Here is a 20147-nt window from a genome sequence, read left to right on the forward strand (position 1 = left end):
TCAGCTTTTTTTATTCTCACGCAAAAAAATGCAGATTCGCCGGCATCTTTCAGAGGGACATCGGTCCAGAGGAGGAGAGGATCATCTGTGCCCCAGTGCCACCCACCAGTGCAACCTATCGGTACCAATTAGTCCCCCATCATCAGTGCTGCCTATCAGTGTCACCTATCATTGCCCATCCGTGCCACCTTATCATATGCCCAACAGTGCCGCCTCATCAGCGCACATCAATGAAGGAGAAAAATTACCTGGTTTGCAAAATTTTATAACAAACTATAAAAACTTTTTTTTTTTTTTCGGTCTTTTATTGTTTAGCAGAAATAAAAACCCCAGAAGTGATTAAATACCACCAATAGAAAGCTCTATTTCTTTGAAAAAAAAAGAAAAAAATTTAATTTGGGTACAGTGTTGCTCGACCACACAATTGTCATTCAAAGTGCGACCGTGCTGAAAGCTGAGAATTGGCCTGGGCAGGAAGGGGGTTTAATTGCCCAATAGGCAAGTGGTTAAAGTGGAACTAAACTTGCCTAATAAAAAAACTGCAAGCTGGCAGCTCTTGCAATCTTCTATTTCAGTGTTTCTCAACTCCGGTCCTCAGGGCACACTAACAGGCCAGATTTTAAGTATTACCTTGGGGAGATGCAGACTAGAATACTGCAATCACTGAGCAGCAAATGATATCACCTGTGATGTATTTCAGTTATCTTGCAAACCTGGCCTGTTAGTGTGCCCTGAGGACTGGAGTTGAGAACCACTGTTCTATTTAACCGCTTGCCGACCGCCGCAAGTAAATTTACTGCGGCGGTCAGCCCCTGCCAGGCAGAGTGACGTTAATTAACGTCACTAGCCTGGGAGGGTCTGGGGAGCGAGCGCGCGCCGCCGGAGGCGCGCTCCCGCGCGGTCACGGACCCCCCCCCCGCGTGTGACCGGCGGACCCGATGTCCGCCGCTCGCTCGGCGATCGTCGGGGGAGAGGGAGAAAGTCAGGCAGCTAGTGTAAACAAGCGGCCTGTCATTCTCCTCGGTGTTAAAACACTGATCAGACAGATCTACTATGTAGATCCGTTGATCAGTGTCCTTTCACCTCAAGCCACAGCCAATCACAGTAGAAAGCACGCCCCTAGGGACACACACAGCCCCTCCCTCCCAAATAAAGTTAACCCCTTCACTACCAGTGTATTTTTACAGTAACAGTGCATATATATAGCACTGATTACTGTAGAAATGTCACTGGTAACCCCAAAAGTGTCAAAAATTTCAGTCAAGGGTCCGATCTGTCCGCCGCAATGTCGCAGTACCGCAAAAAAAATCGCAGATCGCCGCCTTTACGCGTTAAAAAAAAAAACAACAAAAATGACAAAAATCTTTCCCTTTGTTAGTAAACGTGATAACTTTAGCGCAAACCAATAAAAATACGCTTTTTGCGATTTTTTTTTTTTTTTCCAAACATAGGTAGGATAAAACAAATTGGCCGAAAATGTTAAAAAATTTTGATTTTTACATTTTTTTTTGGGGGGAATTTCATATAAAAAAATGAAAAATATTGTTATTTTTGCAAAATTTACGCTCTTTTTTTGTTTATAGCGCAAAAAGTAAAAATCGCACAGGTGATCAAATACCACCAAAAGAAAGCTCTGTTTGTGGGAAAAAAAGGACGTCAAATTCGTTTAGGTACAGCGTTGCACGACCGCGCAATTGTCCGTTAAAGTCACGCAGTGCCGAATCGCAAAATACCCCCTGGTCGTTTAGCAGGAAAATCCTCCGGGGCTTAAGTGGTTAATGCACACCGATCTGCACGTGCACCGCTCAGCCTACATTCCCAGCACACTCTGGCCGTGCCATCATGATGAACTCATTACAAGTTCAGCATTGCTGGAATGAGGTGCTGAGTATTCCTGGGAGTTTAGTTCCTCTTTAAAGTGGAAGTAAACCCTTTTTTTATTTATTTATTTTTAATTTGTACCTACAGGTAAGCCTATAATAAGGTTTACCTGTAGGTACAGTGATTATCTCCTAAACGCACACTGCATGCACACGGTGACTTCACTGGTGCAAGCGCTCAAAAAGGATGGCATACCCATGCTGTCCCTTCAGAGCTCCATGCCACACTCCCTGACTCCCGTGCACATGCATGGAAGTGACGTCATCACGACGTGGCCGGAGAATGCGAACCTGGAAGGAAAAGCGGGTGAAGATGGAAGCCCTGTCAGCGGCGACAGCACGCCACTTCATTCTAATGTAAATTTTTCATGATGTGCTAGTATGTGATGCATACTAGCACATTATGTCATTTTGCTTTCAGGGTTTAAAAAAAAGCGCGGTTTACTACTGCTTTAACCCCTTAGTGACTGAGGGTATAACAAATGTTAATGTCTTAACACAATTTTACAACTTTGACATGTGTCAGAAAACGTGGCTTTTGTTTTGTTTTGGTGGTAAATGGAAATGGATATCTCCTGATTTTTATTTATTTTTTTTTTTTTCTGCCCCAAAATAGTAAAAAAAATAGAAATTTTTTTAAAAATTTAGCTGTAGTTTTCTTGTTGTTACCTTAAAGAGGAGTTAAGCCCCCCCCCCCCCAAGGAAAAAAAATGAAAGTCAGCAGCTACAAAGACTGTAGCTGCTGACTTTTAAATATTAGAAACTTACCTGTCCAGGGCTCCCGCAATGTCAGCCCAAACTTCTACTTTAAAACACCTGCTATTCTTTTATCATTATCAGAGAATCACAAAATGACAATTTGTTCAATTCTAGGTACCACAGGACACTGCAACACAACACAGAGAGTAGTGTTATATAAAAATGCATCATGTCTGTTTTTAAACATTATGCCACCACCCACCTCTACGCAGTGCTATGGTGGAGGCAGGCACATGAAAAGCTGTTTTCTATGTGCCCTTGCACACATTGGTCTGTACAAATTATTAAAACTTCAGATGATATGGTGTGAACGGCCCTAATCACTGACCCACTACATACATGTATGCCTATAAGGCCTTCTAAATTTTGCCTACCTTTTCCAAACTGCAAATTCTATTTCATATTTCACGTCTACCCTTTAATCATCTTTGCACTGCATGCCAAGCTGAAAAATAGAGGTGTCACCTACCTGGCTGCACTCTGTGATAGTGGTGTGTAAATAACAAGACTGACTGACCAGGTAACCAGGTAAAGAAGATTGCATACGTGTATTTCGCTATTTTACTTGATGTACTACTTTAAAATGTCAGGGATGGGATATCAAACCGTATACTGTAGTAAAGTGTAAAGTTTATAGTCCAGACAACAGCAGTGCAAGTGCAAGATTAACCAACAGCAGAGTTAGTTCAGTTTAGCGTTGCAGAATGTGTACTTGATCACCAGGTACCTGTGTACCAAGCTAACTTTGCTGTGTACAAACAGTGCATTGAGCTAAACAACCTCACATACAACAACCCAAAACCAAGCATTTCAGTTAAGCAGCACTGCACTGGATACCCATATCAGCTTAACCACTTAAAGCGGTAGTATCCCGCTTTTTGACACTTTTACCTACAGGTAAGCCTATAATAAGGCTTACCTGTAGGTACAAATAATATCTCCTAAACCGGCACGGTTTAGGAGATATTTACAGTGCATGCAGCCGCTCGTGCGAGCGGCGCATGCGCTCTGAAGGTCAGGGGGACCTTCAATTAAGTTGCCGGGAGCTTGCCGGAAAAATCACTCCCGTGCGCATGCGCGGGAGTGACGTCATCGCGGCTCCGGCCAATCATCGCGCCGGAGCCGTCTCTTCCGGCCAATCAGCGTGCTGGAGCCGCCGAACCCGGAAGAGACGACGAGGGACCATGGCAGCGCCCGCAGCGATGTCCGGGGGTCCGTGTCGGGGCTTCGTTTTCAGGTAAGTTACACATAATGGGCTAGTATGCGTTGCATACTAGCTCATTATGCCTTTGTCTTGCAGGTTTTTTTTTTATTTATTTTTTTTTTTATTGAGTTTACAACCGCTTTAAGCCCCGGAGGATTTGGCTGCTAAAAGACCAGGGGGTATTTTGCGATTCGGCACTGCGTGACTTTAACGGTCAATTGCGCGGTCGTGCGACGCTGTACCTAAACTAATTTGACGTCCTTTTTTTTCCCACAAATAGAGCTTTGTTTTGGTGGTATTTGATCACCTGTTTTTTTTTTTTTTTTCTGATAATGCGCTATAAACAAAAAAAGAGCGTCAATTTTGCAAAAATAACAATATTTTTCACATTTTTTTTTTTTAATATAAAATTCCCCCCAAAAAAAAAGTAAAAATCAAAAATTCTTAACATTTTAGGCCAATTTGTTTTATGCTACATATGTTTGGTAAAAAAAATCGTATTTTGATTGGTTTGCGCAAAAGTTATCGCGTTCACTAACAAAGGGAAAGATTTTTGTCTTTTTTTTGTTTTTCTTTTAACGCGTAATGGTGGCGATCTGCGATTTTTTTTTTTTTTTTTTTTTTTTTTTCTCGGGACTGCGACATTGCGGCGGACAGATCGGACCCTTGACTGACATTTTTGACACTTTTGGGGTTACCAGTGACATTTCTACAGTAATCAATGCTATACATATGCACTGTTACTGTAAAATTACACTGGCAGTGAAGGGGTTAACTTTATTTGAGAGGGAGGGGCTGTGTGTGTCCCTAGGGGCGTGATTCTAACTGTGATTGGCTGTGGCTTGAGCTGTAGAAACAGTGATCAACGGTCCTACATAGTAGAACCGTGTGATCACTGTTTCTACACAGGGGAGAGTGACAGGCGGCTTGTTTACACTAGCCGCCTGCCTTTCTCCCTCTCCCCCGACGATCGCAGAGTGGGGGGGTCCGTGACTGCGCGGGAGCCGGCGGCGCGCGCTTGCTCCCCAGAGCCTCACAGGCTAGTGATGTACCGATACGTCACTCTGCCTGTGAGGGGCTGACCGCCGCAGTATATGTACTTGCGGCGGTCGGCAAGCGGTTAAGGCTGGTCATACATTATACAATTTTCTTGAGCTTTTTTTTTCCTTTAGATTTACCAAAACCATATAATATGAGGTCAAAGCTAAACACTTTCATAGTTAAAGGTAAATCTAAAGGAAATTGAACAAGAAAATTGTAGAACATATGGCCAGCTTAAGTCTGCACTGATGATGTTGCTACTGGCAACTGGTTTTCTAGGTTTGCCCCCCATCTATGCAGAGTGTATTGAGTGCCCCCCATCAATGCAGAGCGCATGGGGATTAGAGTGCCTCCTGATTACACACACAGCAGGGCTCTTCTACTTAGCTGGCGCGGGCGCTCTCATACGAAGTCACGCCTCCTGGACCGACTCCTATGATAGACGTCACCACTGTGCTGTCTATCATAGGTAGGAGGCGTGACTTTGTATGACAGTGGCCACGCCGGGTAAGCAGAGGAACCCGCTCTGTGTGTAATCAGGAGGTGCTTCCCCTCCGGAGGCAGCCCAATGGCAGGGCCGGATCAGATGGCTTTGGGGGCTGCATACGGCCCGCGGGCCATAGGTTCCCCACCCCTGCTCTAAAATCAGCGTGCGTGTGTGTGATAGTGGAGTGCATAAAAACCAAAGGGCACCATATGACCTAATATTTCACTCTTTAAAAAAAACGCTGTCCTTTTTATGTTTAGGAAGTATGAATCCAAACGAAGATCATCATCCTCATCCAAGGCCATCCTATGTTGGGGCAGGAATAACTTATCCAGAAAGAGGCGAACCACAAGAGACTGATGATATCAGAACAAATCTCTCCGAGAAGTTTTCGTTGATTGGAGATGCTGACACTTCCCAGGTGAGACAGAAACCAAAGTTTTCTTTAATACCCAAATACTCATCACTTTGAGAGTGATCTGTTTAATTGTGTAAAAGCCATCTAAATAAAAAGATTGTCATGTTGCCCTTTTAGGCCCCGTTCACACTGGGGCGACGCTACTTGCCGGGGCGACCTCATAGGTCGCGGCGCGCTGCTCGCACCGTGACCTCGGAGCGGCCGGCACGGACTTCATAACATTGAAGTCTATGCAGGTTGCTCCGGGTCACCCCAAAGAAGCTCCGGACCCTTTTTCTAAGTCGGAGCGACTTGTGTCGCTCCTATTAGAACGGGTCCGCAGCTTCTCTATGGAAGGCGACCTGTCAGACGACCAGGTCGCCTGACAGGTCGCCCCAGTGTGAATGGGGACTTAAGGCTCATGCACGCAGGACGTTTTTACAGCTGCTGTTAGGGGTGTCGGATGTGTGTTTAACTACCTCTAAACTCCCTCCATGTTAGCCTATGTGTCCAGGCACACGCAAACTTTCAGAGGTGTTTTGGAGGCATAAACGTTTAGGGGCAGTAGAAAAAAACAGCCTGTGCATCCAGGAGCACAGGCTGTTGAGTTGTAAAAATGCCAAAAAACGCTGCTAAATGCTGTAACAAGCTTTTAGACGCTTTTGGCATTTTTAGAAGTTTTTACTTTTATAGGGAGTGTTTTTTAAAAACGCCCAAAAAGTTACTGCCAAAAAAAGCGCATAAACGCCCATTAATGCTAGTCAAAAACGTGGCTTAAAACAAGTTTTTACAGCTGCTTTTACCTGGCAGCAGCCCTGGCGTTTTTTAAATGTCCTGCATTCATGAGGCTTTAGGGGGAAAGTGATCACTTTGCAGCCCACCATTCTTTCGTTGATACTTGACTTCACAAAGCCCCCCCCCCCCCGCTGCTTTTTTTTCTGCCGCAGCCATCCAAACATTCTCAGTGCTTCCTGGCGTGTAAAAGCATGTGACCTCCTCCTAATATGCTTTGCTTTTCCCTGAGTAGCCAGGACTTAAAGGATAAGTTCACTTTTTGGGGAAAAAAATTAAATAAATAATTGCATACTTTTTACTAGTAAAAAATATGCATTTATCATTTTTTTTTTTTTTTTTTGGAGCCTTTAAAGCATTGCACCAGCAATAAGCAGATCGTTGGTGCCATGCAGGTCTCCTGCAGACCAGTCAGTGTATCTGTGTGCCCGTACAGACAAGCAGATACACTGACAGGAAGAATTGGTGAACTGCCACAGCACTCCACAGTGCCTTGGTAGCTCATTGAGAACTACAAGCCGACAGCCGCAAAGGATGTCAGGACTTTTAGTTCATTTACACACAGAGCTCTGTGTATAAATGATGTGGCTGTGTGGGTGGAGCCCCGCATGGCTGTGTTGATTTTAAAAAACTGACAGCTAGTACGGGGAATTTCTCCCCATACTGTTGTCACAGGGAGGGCTGGGGGGAACGGACAGCGACTGCAGCATTGGGAACATTGAAACAAAGGGGGATTGTGTGGGACTTTGAATGAGGCGTGTGGTTGAGATGACCATAAAGATTGTATATATAGAAAAATATATGTGCATACATGTCCAAACAAAAAAAAAAAAAAAAAACATGAAGAGTACACATGTAATCTGATTTATTTTGCATGCACAGTGGTAACATAATAAATGCAATAATGACATTCATTAATCCCAATAACATAGCATATCACAATCAATTACATAGCATAAAAGTATAAATTGGATTCTAAAACATTCCGTAACAAAGTAGTAGATACTCCATAGTAATTGCATCATGTATGCTCGACGCGTTTCGTGTATTTGTAACACTTCCTCAGGAGCTGGTGCAATGAATTAACTATAAAGGGGAGAAACAATGGAAATCACAATGTATCTGGTAGTATGGACACCCATTTAAAAATATGTTGTTTTAAATGGAATTGCTTACAATAGAGTAAAGGCTGTAGCCTCAAGGAATTTGCCATAGAAGGACCTCCATATCATTGGGAACATGTTCCACCCTAGCAAAGGTGAACTTATCTTTTAACTCTGACAAATAACAAAGGGAGTTGACTATATAAACCCTTGTGTAAACATTGACACAGCTTACACAGCTTATTTTGTGGTTGCTGCGACTAAGGAAGGAGTGATGTGAAGGTAGGTATAAGTAGATCACAGGTTACGGTCTACAAGATGCCATCACTTTGCTCTCAATGGGCAAGGTCACCTTCAAGTGTATGTAAAGGCAAAGCATTTTCTGGCTTGCTCAGAGATCTCTTACAATCTACCCCATACTTGCTAGGCCTTTTCTGTCTTGCTTAAGATGCAATAGTCTCTCAGGCTGTGCTGGCTTCTCCATGTATTTTTTGGCAAATCTTGTAAGGCCACTGAAATACCAGGCAAAGTGTGAGCAGGCCAGTGTGCAAGTAAAATAGCCACATCTACTCATTGTTGGATGGGCTTATCCTTTTACCTACCAGTATGCATTTTCTGAGGGTAGATGTGGAAAGTAAGCCGACTGCCTGGAGAAAAACCAATTGTACACTATAGTTACATCTGCAGAATTCCTCTCAGCTGTTATAAAATGTTTTTTGAATGTGTCTCAGTTCGTAAGGTTCTCTTTTTTTCATTTCAGAAAAGCGCTAACGAGCCTAAAGAACATATGCATGTATATCTTCGTGTGCGACCACTTACTGCACCTGAGATTGAGCAAAATGAGTCACAGGTGAGTGATGCAAAGCACTGGTTGCTCTATGTAAACAGCAGCTGAATATATACAGGTTTAACCACTTAGTGACTGCAATACACACACTATCTCACAAAAGCGAGTACACCGGTCACATTTTTATAAATATTTCATTATATCTTTTCATGTGACAACACTGAAGAAATTACACTTTGCTACAATGTAAAGTAGTGAGTGTACAGCTTGTATAACAGTGTAAATTTGCTGTCCCCTCAAAATAACTCAACACACAGCCAGAAATGTCTAAACCACTGGCAACAAAAGTTAGTACACCCCTGTGAAAATTGTCCAAATTGGGCCCAATTAGCAATTTTCCCTCCCTGGTGTCATGTGACTCGTTGGTGTCACAAGGTCTCAGGTGTGAATAGGTGAATGGGGAGCAGGTGTATTAAATTTGGTGTTATCGCTCTCACTCTCTCATACTGGCCACTGGAAATTCAACATGGCACCTCATGGCAAAGAACTCTGAGGATTTGAAAACAATAATTTTTGCTTTACGAAAAGATGGCCTAGGCTATAAGAAGTTTGCCAAGACCCTGAAACTGAGCTGCAGCATGGTGGCCAAGACCATACAGCGGTTTAACAGGACAGGTTCCACTCAGAACAGGCCTCACCATTGTCAACCAAAGCAGTTGAGTGCACGTGCTCAGCATCCTATCCAGAGGTTGCCTTTGGGAAATAGACGTATGAGTGCTGCCAGCATTGCTGCAGAGGTTGAAGGGGTGGGGGGGGTCAGCCTGTCAGTGCTCAGACTATACGCCGCACACTGCATCAAATTGGTCTACCTTGCTGTCCTCCCAGAAGGAAGCCTCTTCTAAAGATGATACACAAGAAAGCCCGCAAACAGTTTGCTGAAGACAGGCTACCATGTCCTGTGGTCTGATCGGACCAAGATACTTATTTGATTCAGATGGTGTCAAGCGTGTGTGGCGGCAACCAGGCGAGGAGTACAAAGACAAGAGTGCCTTGCCTACAGTCAAGCATGGTGGTGGGAGTGTCATGGTCTGGGACTGTATGAGTGCTGCTGGAACTGGGGAGCTACAATTCACTGAGGGAACCATGAATGCCAACATGTACTGTGACATACTGAAGCAGAGCATGATCCCCTCCCTTCAGAGACTGGGCCACAGGGCAGTATTCCAACATGAATACGACCCCAAACACACCTCCAAGACGACCACTGCCTTGCTAAAGACGCTGAGGGTAAAGGTGATGGACTGGCCAAGCATGTCTCCAGACCAAAACCCTATTGTAGGGCATTCTCAAACGGAAGGTGGAGGAGGGCAAGGTCTCTAACATCCACCAGCTCTGTGATGTCATCATGGAGGAGTGGAAGAGGACTCCAGTGGCAACCTGTGAAACTCTGGTGACATCCATGCCCAAGAGTGTTAAGGCAGTGCCGGAAAATAATGGTGGCCACACAAAATATTGACCCTTTGAGCTCAATTTGGACATTTTAACTTAGGAGTGTACTCACTTTTGTTGCCAGCGGTTTAGTCATTAATAGCTGTGTGTTGAGTTATTTTGAGGGGACAGCAAATTTACACTGTTATACAAGCTGTACGCTCACTATTTTACATTGTAGCAAATTGTCATTTCTTCAGTGTTGTCACATGAAAAGATATAATAAAATATTTACAAAAATGTGAGGGGTGTACTCAATTTTGTGAGATTGTGTGTGCGTATGAATGTTTGGGGGTTCCAAGTAATTTTCTAGCAAAGAATACTGATTTTACCTTGTAAGCAACAAGTGCCAGAAAAAGGTTTAGTCTTTACGAGGTTAAACTGCCTTCATTTAGTGCCGGGTCACACTTATGCCATGCCTGAAGGCTGCGAATTCGCAGCCTGTTCCCGCATCGCAAACACACCCTTGGCAGTTCACACTGCCATATGCGATACGCTGGGGGTGTCAATGAAATGTTTACGACACCCCCAGTTTGCTTGCATATCGCAGTGCGATCTTTACCGTTCGCACAGGATCGGATCGCACAAGTGTGGACCACTGTGCGATCCGATCCTGATGCGGCTGAAAAAAAGGGTCATGTGTGACTTTTGTGCGGGTGCAGTGCGAATTTCAGCCATACAAAGTGTATGGCTGAATTCGCACCGCACAGCTGATCGCATGTAATGAAGGAGCAGTGCACTCCGATATTACATGCGATCGCCGCAGCCGCAAGAGTGTGAACCGGCACTTAGGCTGCATTCCGAATCGCCGCGGTTCCGCCCGCGATTCGGAGATTTATTGCAAATCGCGGGACGCCTAGCGTTGCCCGTTGATTTGCAATAGCCCCCCAAACGCCGAGCCATGTTGCCGCGATTTACGCCCGCCGAATCGCGGCAACAACGCGCAAACAAAATCGCGGGACGCAATACGCTCCAAAGAAGCTCTTGTACTTTTTTGCAGCGTATTGCGTCCCGCGATTTTGTTTGCGAGATGTTGCCGCGATTCGGCGGGCGTAAATCGCGGCAACATCGCTCGGCGTTTGGGGGGCTATTGCAAATCAACGGGCAACGCTAGGCGTCCCGCGATTTGCAATAAATCTCCGAATCGCGGGCGGAACCGCGGCGGTTCTGCCCGCGATTATAAGCTGACATGTGAATGCAGCCTCACAGACAGAAGTTCGTTCCTTTGATCTAAAAAAAAAAACAAAATGATACATTGTGTTTATAATTAACTCCCAGCCTAAGCAATGTTGATAAATATTTGCAGGAGAATTTTTTTATTTTTTGACAGCTGTGAGTGAGTGGAGAACTGCTGTGCTCTGTATGAATCGAGGAAACTGCTTTTTAGGATCGTGAGCTGGGGTGAATCGAGAACACGTGTGTTGTGTGTGTGTGTGTTGTGTGTGTGTTTTTTTTTTTTTTGTGTTTTTTTAAATGATCGTGCAGCTTTACTGCTATTATTAGTATACTGTCAGAGCTGCGTGGATTCCAGTATATATACCATAGTTTGTAGAACCTAAAACTTTCACACAAACCAATTAATATACACAAAGAAGTGTACCAGAATACATTTTGGCCTCAATTGAAGAAATGAATGAAGAAATTAGGTGTTTTTTTTTTTTTTTTTTGTTACAATAGTGTATTTAAACACTTACAAACCGGCCACTGTGTATTTACGTCGGTCCCCAGTATTTTTTTTTTGAACGGCGGGCGGTCTGCTCAACATAAGGGTGGTCCCAGCGGCGGATTCGCGGGAGAGGTGTCATCACTCCCCGACATACACCTCCCCCCGCCGCTTCCCAGTCATTTTCCCCACTTACTGCACCCGCCGGTAGCAGGGAAAACGACCTGGTCCGCTCTCCTCTCAGGCAGGAAGACGAGTGAGGACAACATGGCCCTCACTCGACTCTATGGCCTTGGAGGACCAGAGCGACGTCATATGTCGCTTCCTAGAAACGGATTTAAAGAGCCCATTTTTTTTTTTTCCATCTTGAAAAAGAATGACTTATTTTATTTTTGGCTCCTTTCACACGGGCGGTGCGCCCGACGGACTCCGTTTTGATTAGTGGGCATTGTCTTTTTGACCTCAGATCTCACATTAAAGAGGTCCTGTCATGCTTATTTCTATTACAAGGGTTGTTTACATTAGAAACAAAAGATTTAAAAGTAAAGATCTTATTTAAAGATCCTATTTAAAAGATAAAATAAATGGGGGGGGAAAAAAAAAATTAAAGCGCCCTGTCCCTGTTAGCCCGCACGCAGAAGCGAACGCATACGCAAGTCGCGCCCACATATGTAAACTGTGATCACACCACACATATAAGGTATCGCTGCGACCGAGCGAGCAAGAGCAATAATTTGAGCTCTAGACCTCATCAGTAACTCTAAACTGGTAACCTGTAGAAATTTTTAAATTGTCGCCTATGGGGATTTTAAGTACCAATGTTTTTCGCCATTCCACGAGCGTGCACAATTTTGAAGCATGACATGTTGGGTATCTATTTACTCGGTGTAACATTATCTTTCATGTTTTAGGAAAAAAAATTGGGCTAACTTTTACTGTTTTCTTATTTTTTAATTGAAATAGGGAATTTATTCCAAATTTTATTCTCCAGGGTCTCTGCTAAAAAAAAAAAAAAAAAAAAGATATGCTTGAGGGGTTCAAAGAAATTTTTTCTAAAAAAAAAAAAAAAAAACCTGATTTTAATTGTAGATAAGAAGTGTCAGAAAAAGGCCTGGTCCAGAAGTGGTTAATTAGGTTTTTGTGTGTGTGTGTATGTATATAATATATATATATATACATACATACATACATACATACATACATACATACATACATACTGCGCAGATAGGTAGCCGCTCACTGGATAGTTTCTCTTTTTCGGACCATTCTCTGTAAACCCTAGAGAAGGTTGTGTGTGAAAATCCCAGTAGATCAGCAGTTTTTAAAGACTCAGATCAGCCCATCTGGAACCAACAACCATGCCACATTCAAAGTCAATGAAATCCTCTTTCTTCCCCATTCTGTTTGAACTTCAAGTCGTCTTCACCATGTGATTGGCTGATTAGCAATTTGTGTTACCAAGCAATTGAACAGGTGTACCTATTATAGTGGACGGTGTGTGTGTGTGTGTGTGTATATAGTACATTCTATATTAAAAGTTGTTGTTTTAGTATATTTAAAAAAAAAATGGTCAAATGCCACCAAAAAGCTCTATTTGTGTGGAAAAAAAAAATTATATAAATTTAATTTGTGTACAGTGTTGCGTGACCGAGCAATTGTCGGTTAACCACTTGCCCACTGGGCCCTTTCACCCCCTTCCTGACCAGGTAAACTTTGCGCTTTCAGCGCTGTCGCACTTTGAAAATTGCGTGGTCATGCAACACTACCCAAACAATTTTTGTCCTTTTTTTTTTTTTCACACAAATAGAGCTTTGTTCGGTGGTATTTAAGCACCACTTCTTTTTTTTTTTTTTTGGTAAAGAAAAGAATAAACACCAATAAATTTGAAAAAGCTAATTTTGAAAACCGGTAAATATTATTTTTTAACATTTTTTCACTGATGTGTGCTGATGAGGTGGCCCTGGTAAGCGGCACTGGTAGGCAGGACTAATAGGTGACATTGGAGCAGATGGTGGGCACTGATTGGCAGCACTTTTACAGAAGCCGATTATCTGCTCTTTTCTTCTCTCCTCCACAAGCTGACAGCGTGAGAAGGAGCAGTGAAGAGAGCCGATAACCGCCTTCTGTTGACATCGTAATCAGCTGTGCTTGGACACCAGCTGATCACATGGTAAAGAGCCACTGATTGGCTCTGTGTTCGGCAGTGTCCGGAGGGCACTGGGAACAGAGCGTGCCGCAGGTGGGCACGATCATGGGAGGCTGTCATATGAACAGAACTGGACAACCACACTGTAGCCGCCATTCGGCTATAGCCTGGTCGGCAAGTGGTTAAAGTAGTGCAGTGCAGAATAGCAAAAAAAAAATGCCCCTGTCATGAAGGGGGTAAAACCTTCTGGAAGTCAAGTGGTTGAACAAGGACCATCTAAACGCAGGCAAAAAGAATTTGAGGGGCATGAAGATTTTCTAAATGGAGAAGTCCCCTGAAAGTTATAAGGGCAAATTCACACTTGCGCTGCGTGAAATTGCAAAGCAGCCAAAACGATTGGGGGGGGGGGGGTGGTGTGTGTGTGTGTGTGTGTGTTGTGTGTTTTTTTTTTTTTTTTTTGTGTATGTATGTGCAAATTGTACACTTCATTCACTACAATGTCGAGTGGTGCGCTGCACTGCCTGACATTGCCATGCAATTCAACCCGTTGCACTGTAAAAAAATGCAGCATGTCTGCATTATTACCGCACGCTGCATTGCAGTGTGAATGGGACACATAGGAAACAATTGTTTCCTGACTGTCCCTGCTGTAGCGGACATTTAACCTTGCGGTAAAACGTCCGCTATTACACATAGTGGGAATTGGCCCTCAATGCTAAACGCAGAAGCTCTAATGTGAGTGGGGCCTGAGTTAAAGCCCCACCCGAAAAGGGAAGCTCCACTCGTTCGCACCCATCCCCCCCCCCCCCCCCCCACCTGCTCTCACTTCCTGGTAAGATTGTCGCACGGTGATCTACATCATATCCGCCCCTCCCCTTTTCTGGGACCTGTGTGGTGTGCACCCCAGAAGACGGTGGACCATTCAGAAAGCGCAGCGTGACTAAAGGCTTCACTGCCAGTTTTCCTTACTTGCAATGCCTGAACCCGAAGCTGATGGACGAATCGGCTTGGGATGCTGATATTGTGGGATCCCTGGACAGGTAAGGGTCTTTATAATAAAAGTTAGCAGCTACATTATTTGTAGCTGCTGACTTTTTTTTTTTTTATTTACCCCCCTCCCCCCCAGACTGGAACTCCTGTATACACATTCCAGACCAGTGGTTCAGAAGTTACTGTAACCATTGGTTTAGTAAGATGGTTAGAAAAACAATTTTCCTCAGAGTTCCATAATGACTACCGCCATATTTCCTTGATTAGAAATGTTGCCTGTATTCTGAACTTTATGCTCTAACCTAATGTTTGGGGGGTGTGTTTTTTTTTTTTTTTTTTTTCTCTTTCAGGATTGTGTCAGCATCCCAGATGCCTGCAGTGTCCTAGTGAAGGCACCACACAATTCACAGGCTTGTCGGCTAAGCGAGAAAGGCGGTGGTTCAGTGGCTCAAAAATTCACCTTTACTCATGTAAGAATTGAATGGAGTCTACAGTGTCTGCTTCATATTTTCTGCAAAAAATCATGTGTTTGCTAACGGCAGTGGACCTTGTACTAATCCACAGCAACAATTCTAAATAAACTCCCAGAACCGTCTTCACTATATTGTAAACTACAATTTTTGGATTTTTTTTTTTCTATGGCTTACTTCCTCACTTAGCCATTGTTTGTATCTGTCGCTTTGACAGAAAGGGGGGAGACAAAAAAGGTACTGACCGATGTAGTAGACTACAAGCATCTAAAAGTGCCTGGTACTTCCATATAGTGTCCTAGCCCCCTCCCTTCCTCTAATACATCCATATGGTGGGCCACCTCATTTCAATAACAAGCCTACATCCGCAAAGGATGACCGTATTTGTAGTTGATTCATTCACACAACTCTGTGAATGAATGATACAGCCATATGGATGGAGCCCTGCACAACCACACTTTTCAAAAGGTGACAGCTGGTACAGGGCACTTCTCCATGTACTTATGTCGTAGGGAGAGAGAAGATCAGCGAGTGGCTGCAGCAGTTGAAACATGTTACACCCTAAAAACAGGTGGAACATGTAACATGTTCCCAAAGGTGAACTTCTCCTTTAACTCCTAGGGGCCGGCAGTACACAAATATGGAGCATCTTGGCGTATGGGCCTCATATTTGCATACCAATTAGCAGACCCAGCTGCGCAAAGAGCGTGCCCTCTGCACACTCCCGACACAGTTACTGGCGGCCAACTGAAAGCTCCCGATCACAAGACACTTTCTGATTGTCCCCTCCATGACAGCCAATCACAGCGGTCAAATGATTATAAGTCCTGCCTCCCAGCATCTGAAATTCCTTGAAGTGCTGGAAGGTGCAGGCACAAAGGGGTTAAAGCATTCATTTGGAAAAGAGAAATTTCCCCAACCAAGTGCATTTCGTTTCTCGTATTTCATAATGGGGTGGAAATAAAAGCTGACATTGAATTTTGCTTTTGAGAGCACCACCTACATCTGCTTTAAAATATTAGTCCCAGATGTGGAGGACTCTAGTCTGAAATCCTCCTAATATTTTACCTAGATGCTCTATAATGCGCCTATGTGTTATAACCAAATTCTTATGTCTCTCTGCATGTGTTTTTGTTTTTTTTTCTCACAGGTATTTGGCCCTGAGACCACGCAGAGTCAGTTTTTTGAGGGTACCATTAAGAAACAAATGATTGATTTTATGAAAGGACAGAATCGCTTGATTTTTACATATGGTGTTACCAATGCTGGAAAAACATTTACATTCCAAGGTAATCCACTTTTATCTGCTATATTTTGTGACTGCTGTTGTTGAATTGTGTTAAGGTGTGAATTGTGGCAGATGTTTCTCTGTGTTTTATGTTCTTTACATCAGGGTTTTTCAAACAGTGCTGCAAAGAGTCAAGGGTGCCCCTTCAAAATGCCATATAGCCCTTTACAGTCAGACCATGAAAGGATTAATGTCTGTGTAGAGAGAGGAGGGCAAGAGCTCACTCTGCAGCTCCCCTTGGCTCTCTCCTCCTCTACACTGCTATCTGTCCCCTTTCTGGTAAAACTAAAAGCTGTGCAAGCTGCCTGCCCGAGTCCTGCCAACTGATGACGTTCTCGGTTGCGAAGGACGGGTTGGATGGGTTGCACAGTGTTGAGTTTTACCAGTAAGAGTACAGATAATGGCGTAGAGGAGAGAGCCGGGGGAGGTGTGGGGTCTCTCTCTCCTTCTCTGTACACAGATGTTTCCCTCCTATCTGTACACAAATGTTAACAGAATAACCCTATTATGACTTGATTGAGGCCCACCCCACTATCTCCTCTCAAGGCTACTCGTGTCCCATTGGTGGGGGCAGTAATCTAACCCTGCACAATTTCCCTGCAGGGGATGGGGGGATTGGGGGGGGGGGGATTTACAACATAAAGACCACTTAACTCTGCCTTACAAACTACATTTTACTTCTTTTTCATTATGCGGTAATGCGTATGAAATCAAACGTTTTCCTGCTCCCCACAAAAATGTGCTGCCTTTTGCAGATGCGTGGGGGAGCCATTACTTCTTAATTGCACTCCCACACATCCGCCAATTGCATATACATTTGCGCCCTCTAAAAAGTATGGTACTGCAATACCATGCATTTTGGTGGGGCGCAATTTAAAAATCATACCAGCACCTTTTTGCGTGTTTCATGAGCAGAGTAGCATATTAAAAACTCAATACATGGGAACGTGCAAAAAAAAAGTGCTCTCACTCAAGATGCACCTGCTTGTGTAAATGAGACCTCAGACTGGTATGCCTCATGATTGTGCACAATTCTAAAGGGTGCCTTGTCTGAAATATTGAAAAACCGTGCTTTTCCTGATGATGCCAGACATGATTTCTCTGTTTGCATTCACAACCTAATCATTCGTTTTCTCGTCACTGTAAACTGATCGCTATAAACACTTTTAGACTGGTTTTAATTTTAGGTCACTTTGTTGTTTCACCACTAGATGCTGCTATAAAGCCACCAATTCGTATGTCCTGTATTCCTGGGAACAGAAACTGTCTAGTTTTAGGCCTCCTTCACACTGACACCCCCAATTTTGATTTATGAATTTATTAGCATTTTAAGCAGGAATTACCTGGGAAGTATGAAACTTTTATGCTTCCCTGATCACATTTTTCCTGAGTTTAGATTTTCTTGCTTTAAGGCATGGGTGTCCAACCTTTTGGCTTCTCTGGGCCACATTGAGTGTAGAGAAATTTTCTCGGGCCGCATATAAACTGTAGTTAAGGTATATAAGTAATAAAACGCTGCAGCGCCCTTCCCGCGCTGCTGCTCCCCCAGCACTAATTTAACACAACTAGAGGATGATCCCTTCCGAGGCAGCCTCTGCCTACAGTTAGTTGGAAGCCGCTGTGGCCGTGCCCCCCGACCTGACTTCCTTCTTCCCCATCAAAAAAAATAAATAAATTTTTCAGGGGGCAGTGGGCCGCATTGCCTGGGGCTCTGGGCCGCATGGTCCCCAGGTTGAACATGCCTGCTTTAAGGCAATTTAAGGTGCGTTTTAGTGTTTCTAAGTTGTATCTGGGATGTACAGAAGTCCATTTCTATTCACGGCTAAACTGATTGCATCTAAAGCAGGTGACACCATGGAGAAATCCTTACAAGTGTTATGCCTGTTTAGTTAAGCCCCGTACACACGTACTGATCGTCGGCCGAACGATCGGCCGTCTTTTGTCCAGGGTTGTAGTGTCTGTTGAAAACTGCAAAAGACTGCACACAAATTTTGTCGGCCAACAGCCGACTGCAGAAGTGATGTCATGTGATGGTTAACTTTCCTTGTCTTTTTTTCTTTTCTGAGCATGCCCAGTCTTGCAAATCTGCTGTCTGTCGGCCGGAATCTGTACTGACTGGCGAACAATCGGCCGTTCTGGTGTTGGCATACAAAAATTTTAATGCCAGCACGACAGATTCTGTTCGGCCGAAAATGCGCTGTCGGAAGCATCATACTAACAAGCCTACAATCGGCCAATCGGTCGTCGGCCGAATATTTACGGCCGACAATTGGTACATGTGTACGGGGCTTTAATGTCCTCCAAATGCAGGTTGTTAATCATTTTAAAGCCTAAGGCTAGTTTTATGCTTTGTTCTCCGAAGAGTGATCTGTTTGGGTCCCTCTTCAGAGAGCATTTGACAGGCAGTGAGGAGGGGGTTATATCGCCTCCTCACTGCCTGCTTTAAATACCGGACAACCAGATTGCAAACCGTGTGTGGTTCTGGGGTGGTTGCAATACGTCCCTACTCACTTGAATAGGTTGTGCTAAGCAGGTGATACCGTTTGCCAAGCACAACGAGGTAAAATTTAGGACCTTAAAAGCAAAGCATCCCAGCCCCTGCCTCAGCAGCAAAAGGTGGGTGGTTGGGGTGTGCTAAAAACATAGCTCATCTGTGGGGTTTTCAATGGTTCCTGTGTTAACAAAATTGATTTATGCCAGTCTAAGGCACAGACACAGAGCAATGCTTGCCTTTATCTACAGTGCTTTGTTTCACTTCCTGTCTGGTCTCTGACAGTCTTGTTGCCACCCCTCATGCTAAAATCACAAACATTGAAGGGCCATTTCCATGTCCTCAGGATGGAATGTGGCCACTGGTCTGTGTGCCAGCCCAAATTAAAGCTTGTCCTGCATTGTATGTGAAGATGTCAAGAAGTGCAGTTTTTGGGAAATCGGTCATCACATCCGAAACTAATGGCAAAGAAGGCAGAACTGGAGATCACAGTAAAGGCAAAGTTCACCTTAGGGCTGGGCGATTTTGCCTAAAAAAAAAAAAAAATCTTCGATTTTTAACCACTTAAGCCCCGGAAGATTTTACCCCTTTCTGACCAGGGGTTTTTTTTTTTTTTTGATCATGAGCTATAAACAAAAAGCATAAATTTTGCAAAAATAGCAATATTTTTTTTTATATGAAATTCCCCCCCAAAAAATGTAAAAATCTAAATTTTTTAACATTTTCGGCCAATTTGTTTTATGCTACATATGTACATTGCGGCGGACAGATCGGACCCTTGACTGACATTTTTGACACTTTTGGGGGTACCAGTGACATTACTACAGTAATCAGTGCTATACATATGCACTGTTACTGTAAAAATGACACTGGCAGGGAAGGGGTTAACTGTATTGGACAGGGAGGGGTTAAGTGTGTCCTAGGGGCGTGATTCTAACTGTAGTGGGACATGGCTACTAGTGTAAAAACAGAGATCAACGGTTCTACATAGTAGAACCGTCTGATCTCCATTTTTACACAGGGGAGAATGACAGGCGGCTTGTTTACATAAGCCGCTCTGCCTTTCTCCCGCTCTACCGACGATCGGCGAGTGACCGGCGGACATCGGGTCCTCCGTGAACGAGCCGAGGCTGTCTGAAGGCAGATGCTACGCAGAGTCCA

The 20147-nt window shown here is 44.0% G+C and overlaps 1 protein-coding gene across 1 annotated transcript in view; it reads left to right on the forward strand.

Annotated features, from left to right (window-relative positions):
* Positions 1-5633: 5633 nt before the first annotated feature.
* KIF20B (kinesin family member 20B) overlaps positions 5634-20147 on the forward strand; it is a 197980-nt gene continuing 183466 nt past the window's right edge. Inside the window, exons 1-4 of the mRNA XM_082266726.1 lie at positions 5634-5792; positions 8424-8513; positions 15088-15207; positions 16358-16496. Of these exons, the coding sequence (XP_082122852.1) occupies positions 5637-5792; positions 8424-8513; positions 15088-15207; positions 16358-16496 (505 nt within the window). The 5' untranslated portion in view covers positions 5634-5636. The remainder of the gene's footprint in view (positions 5793-8423; positions 8514-15087; positions 15208-16357; positions 16497-20147) is intronic.

Source organism: Pelophylax lessonae (genome assembly GCF_965119305.1).
Source record: "Pelophylax lessonae genome assembly, chromosome: 9".
NCBI lineage: Eukaryota > Metazoa > Chordata > Amphibia > Anura > Ranidae > Pelophylax > Pelophylax lessonae.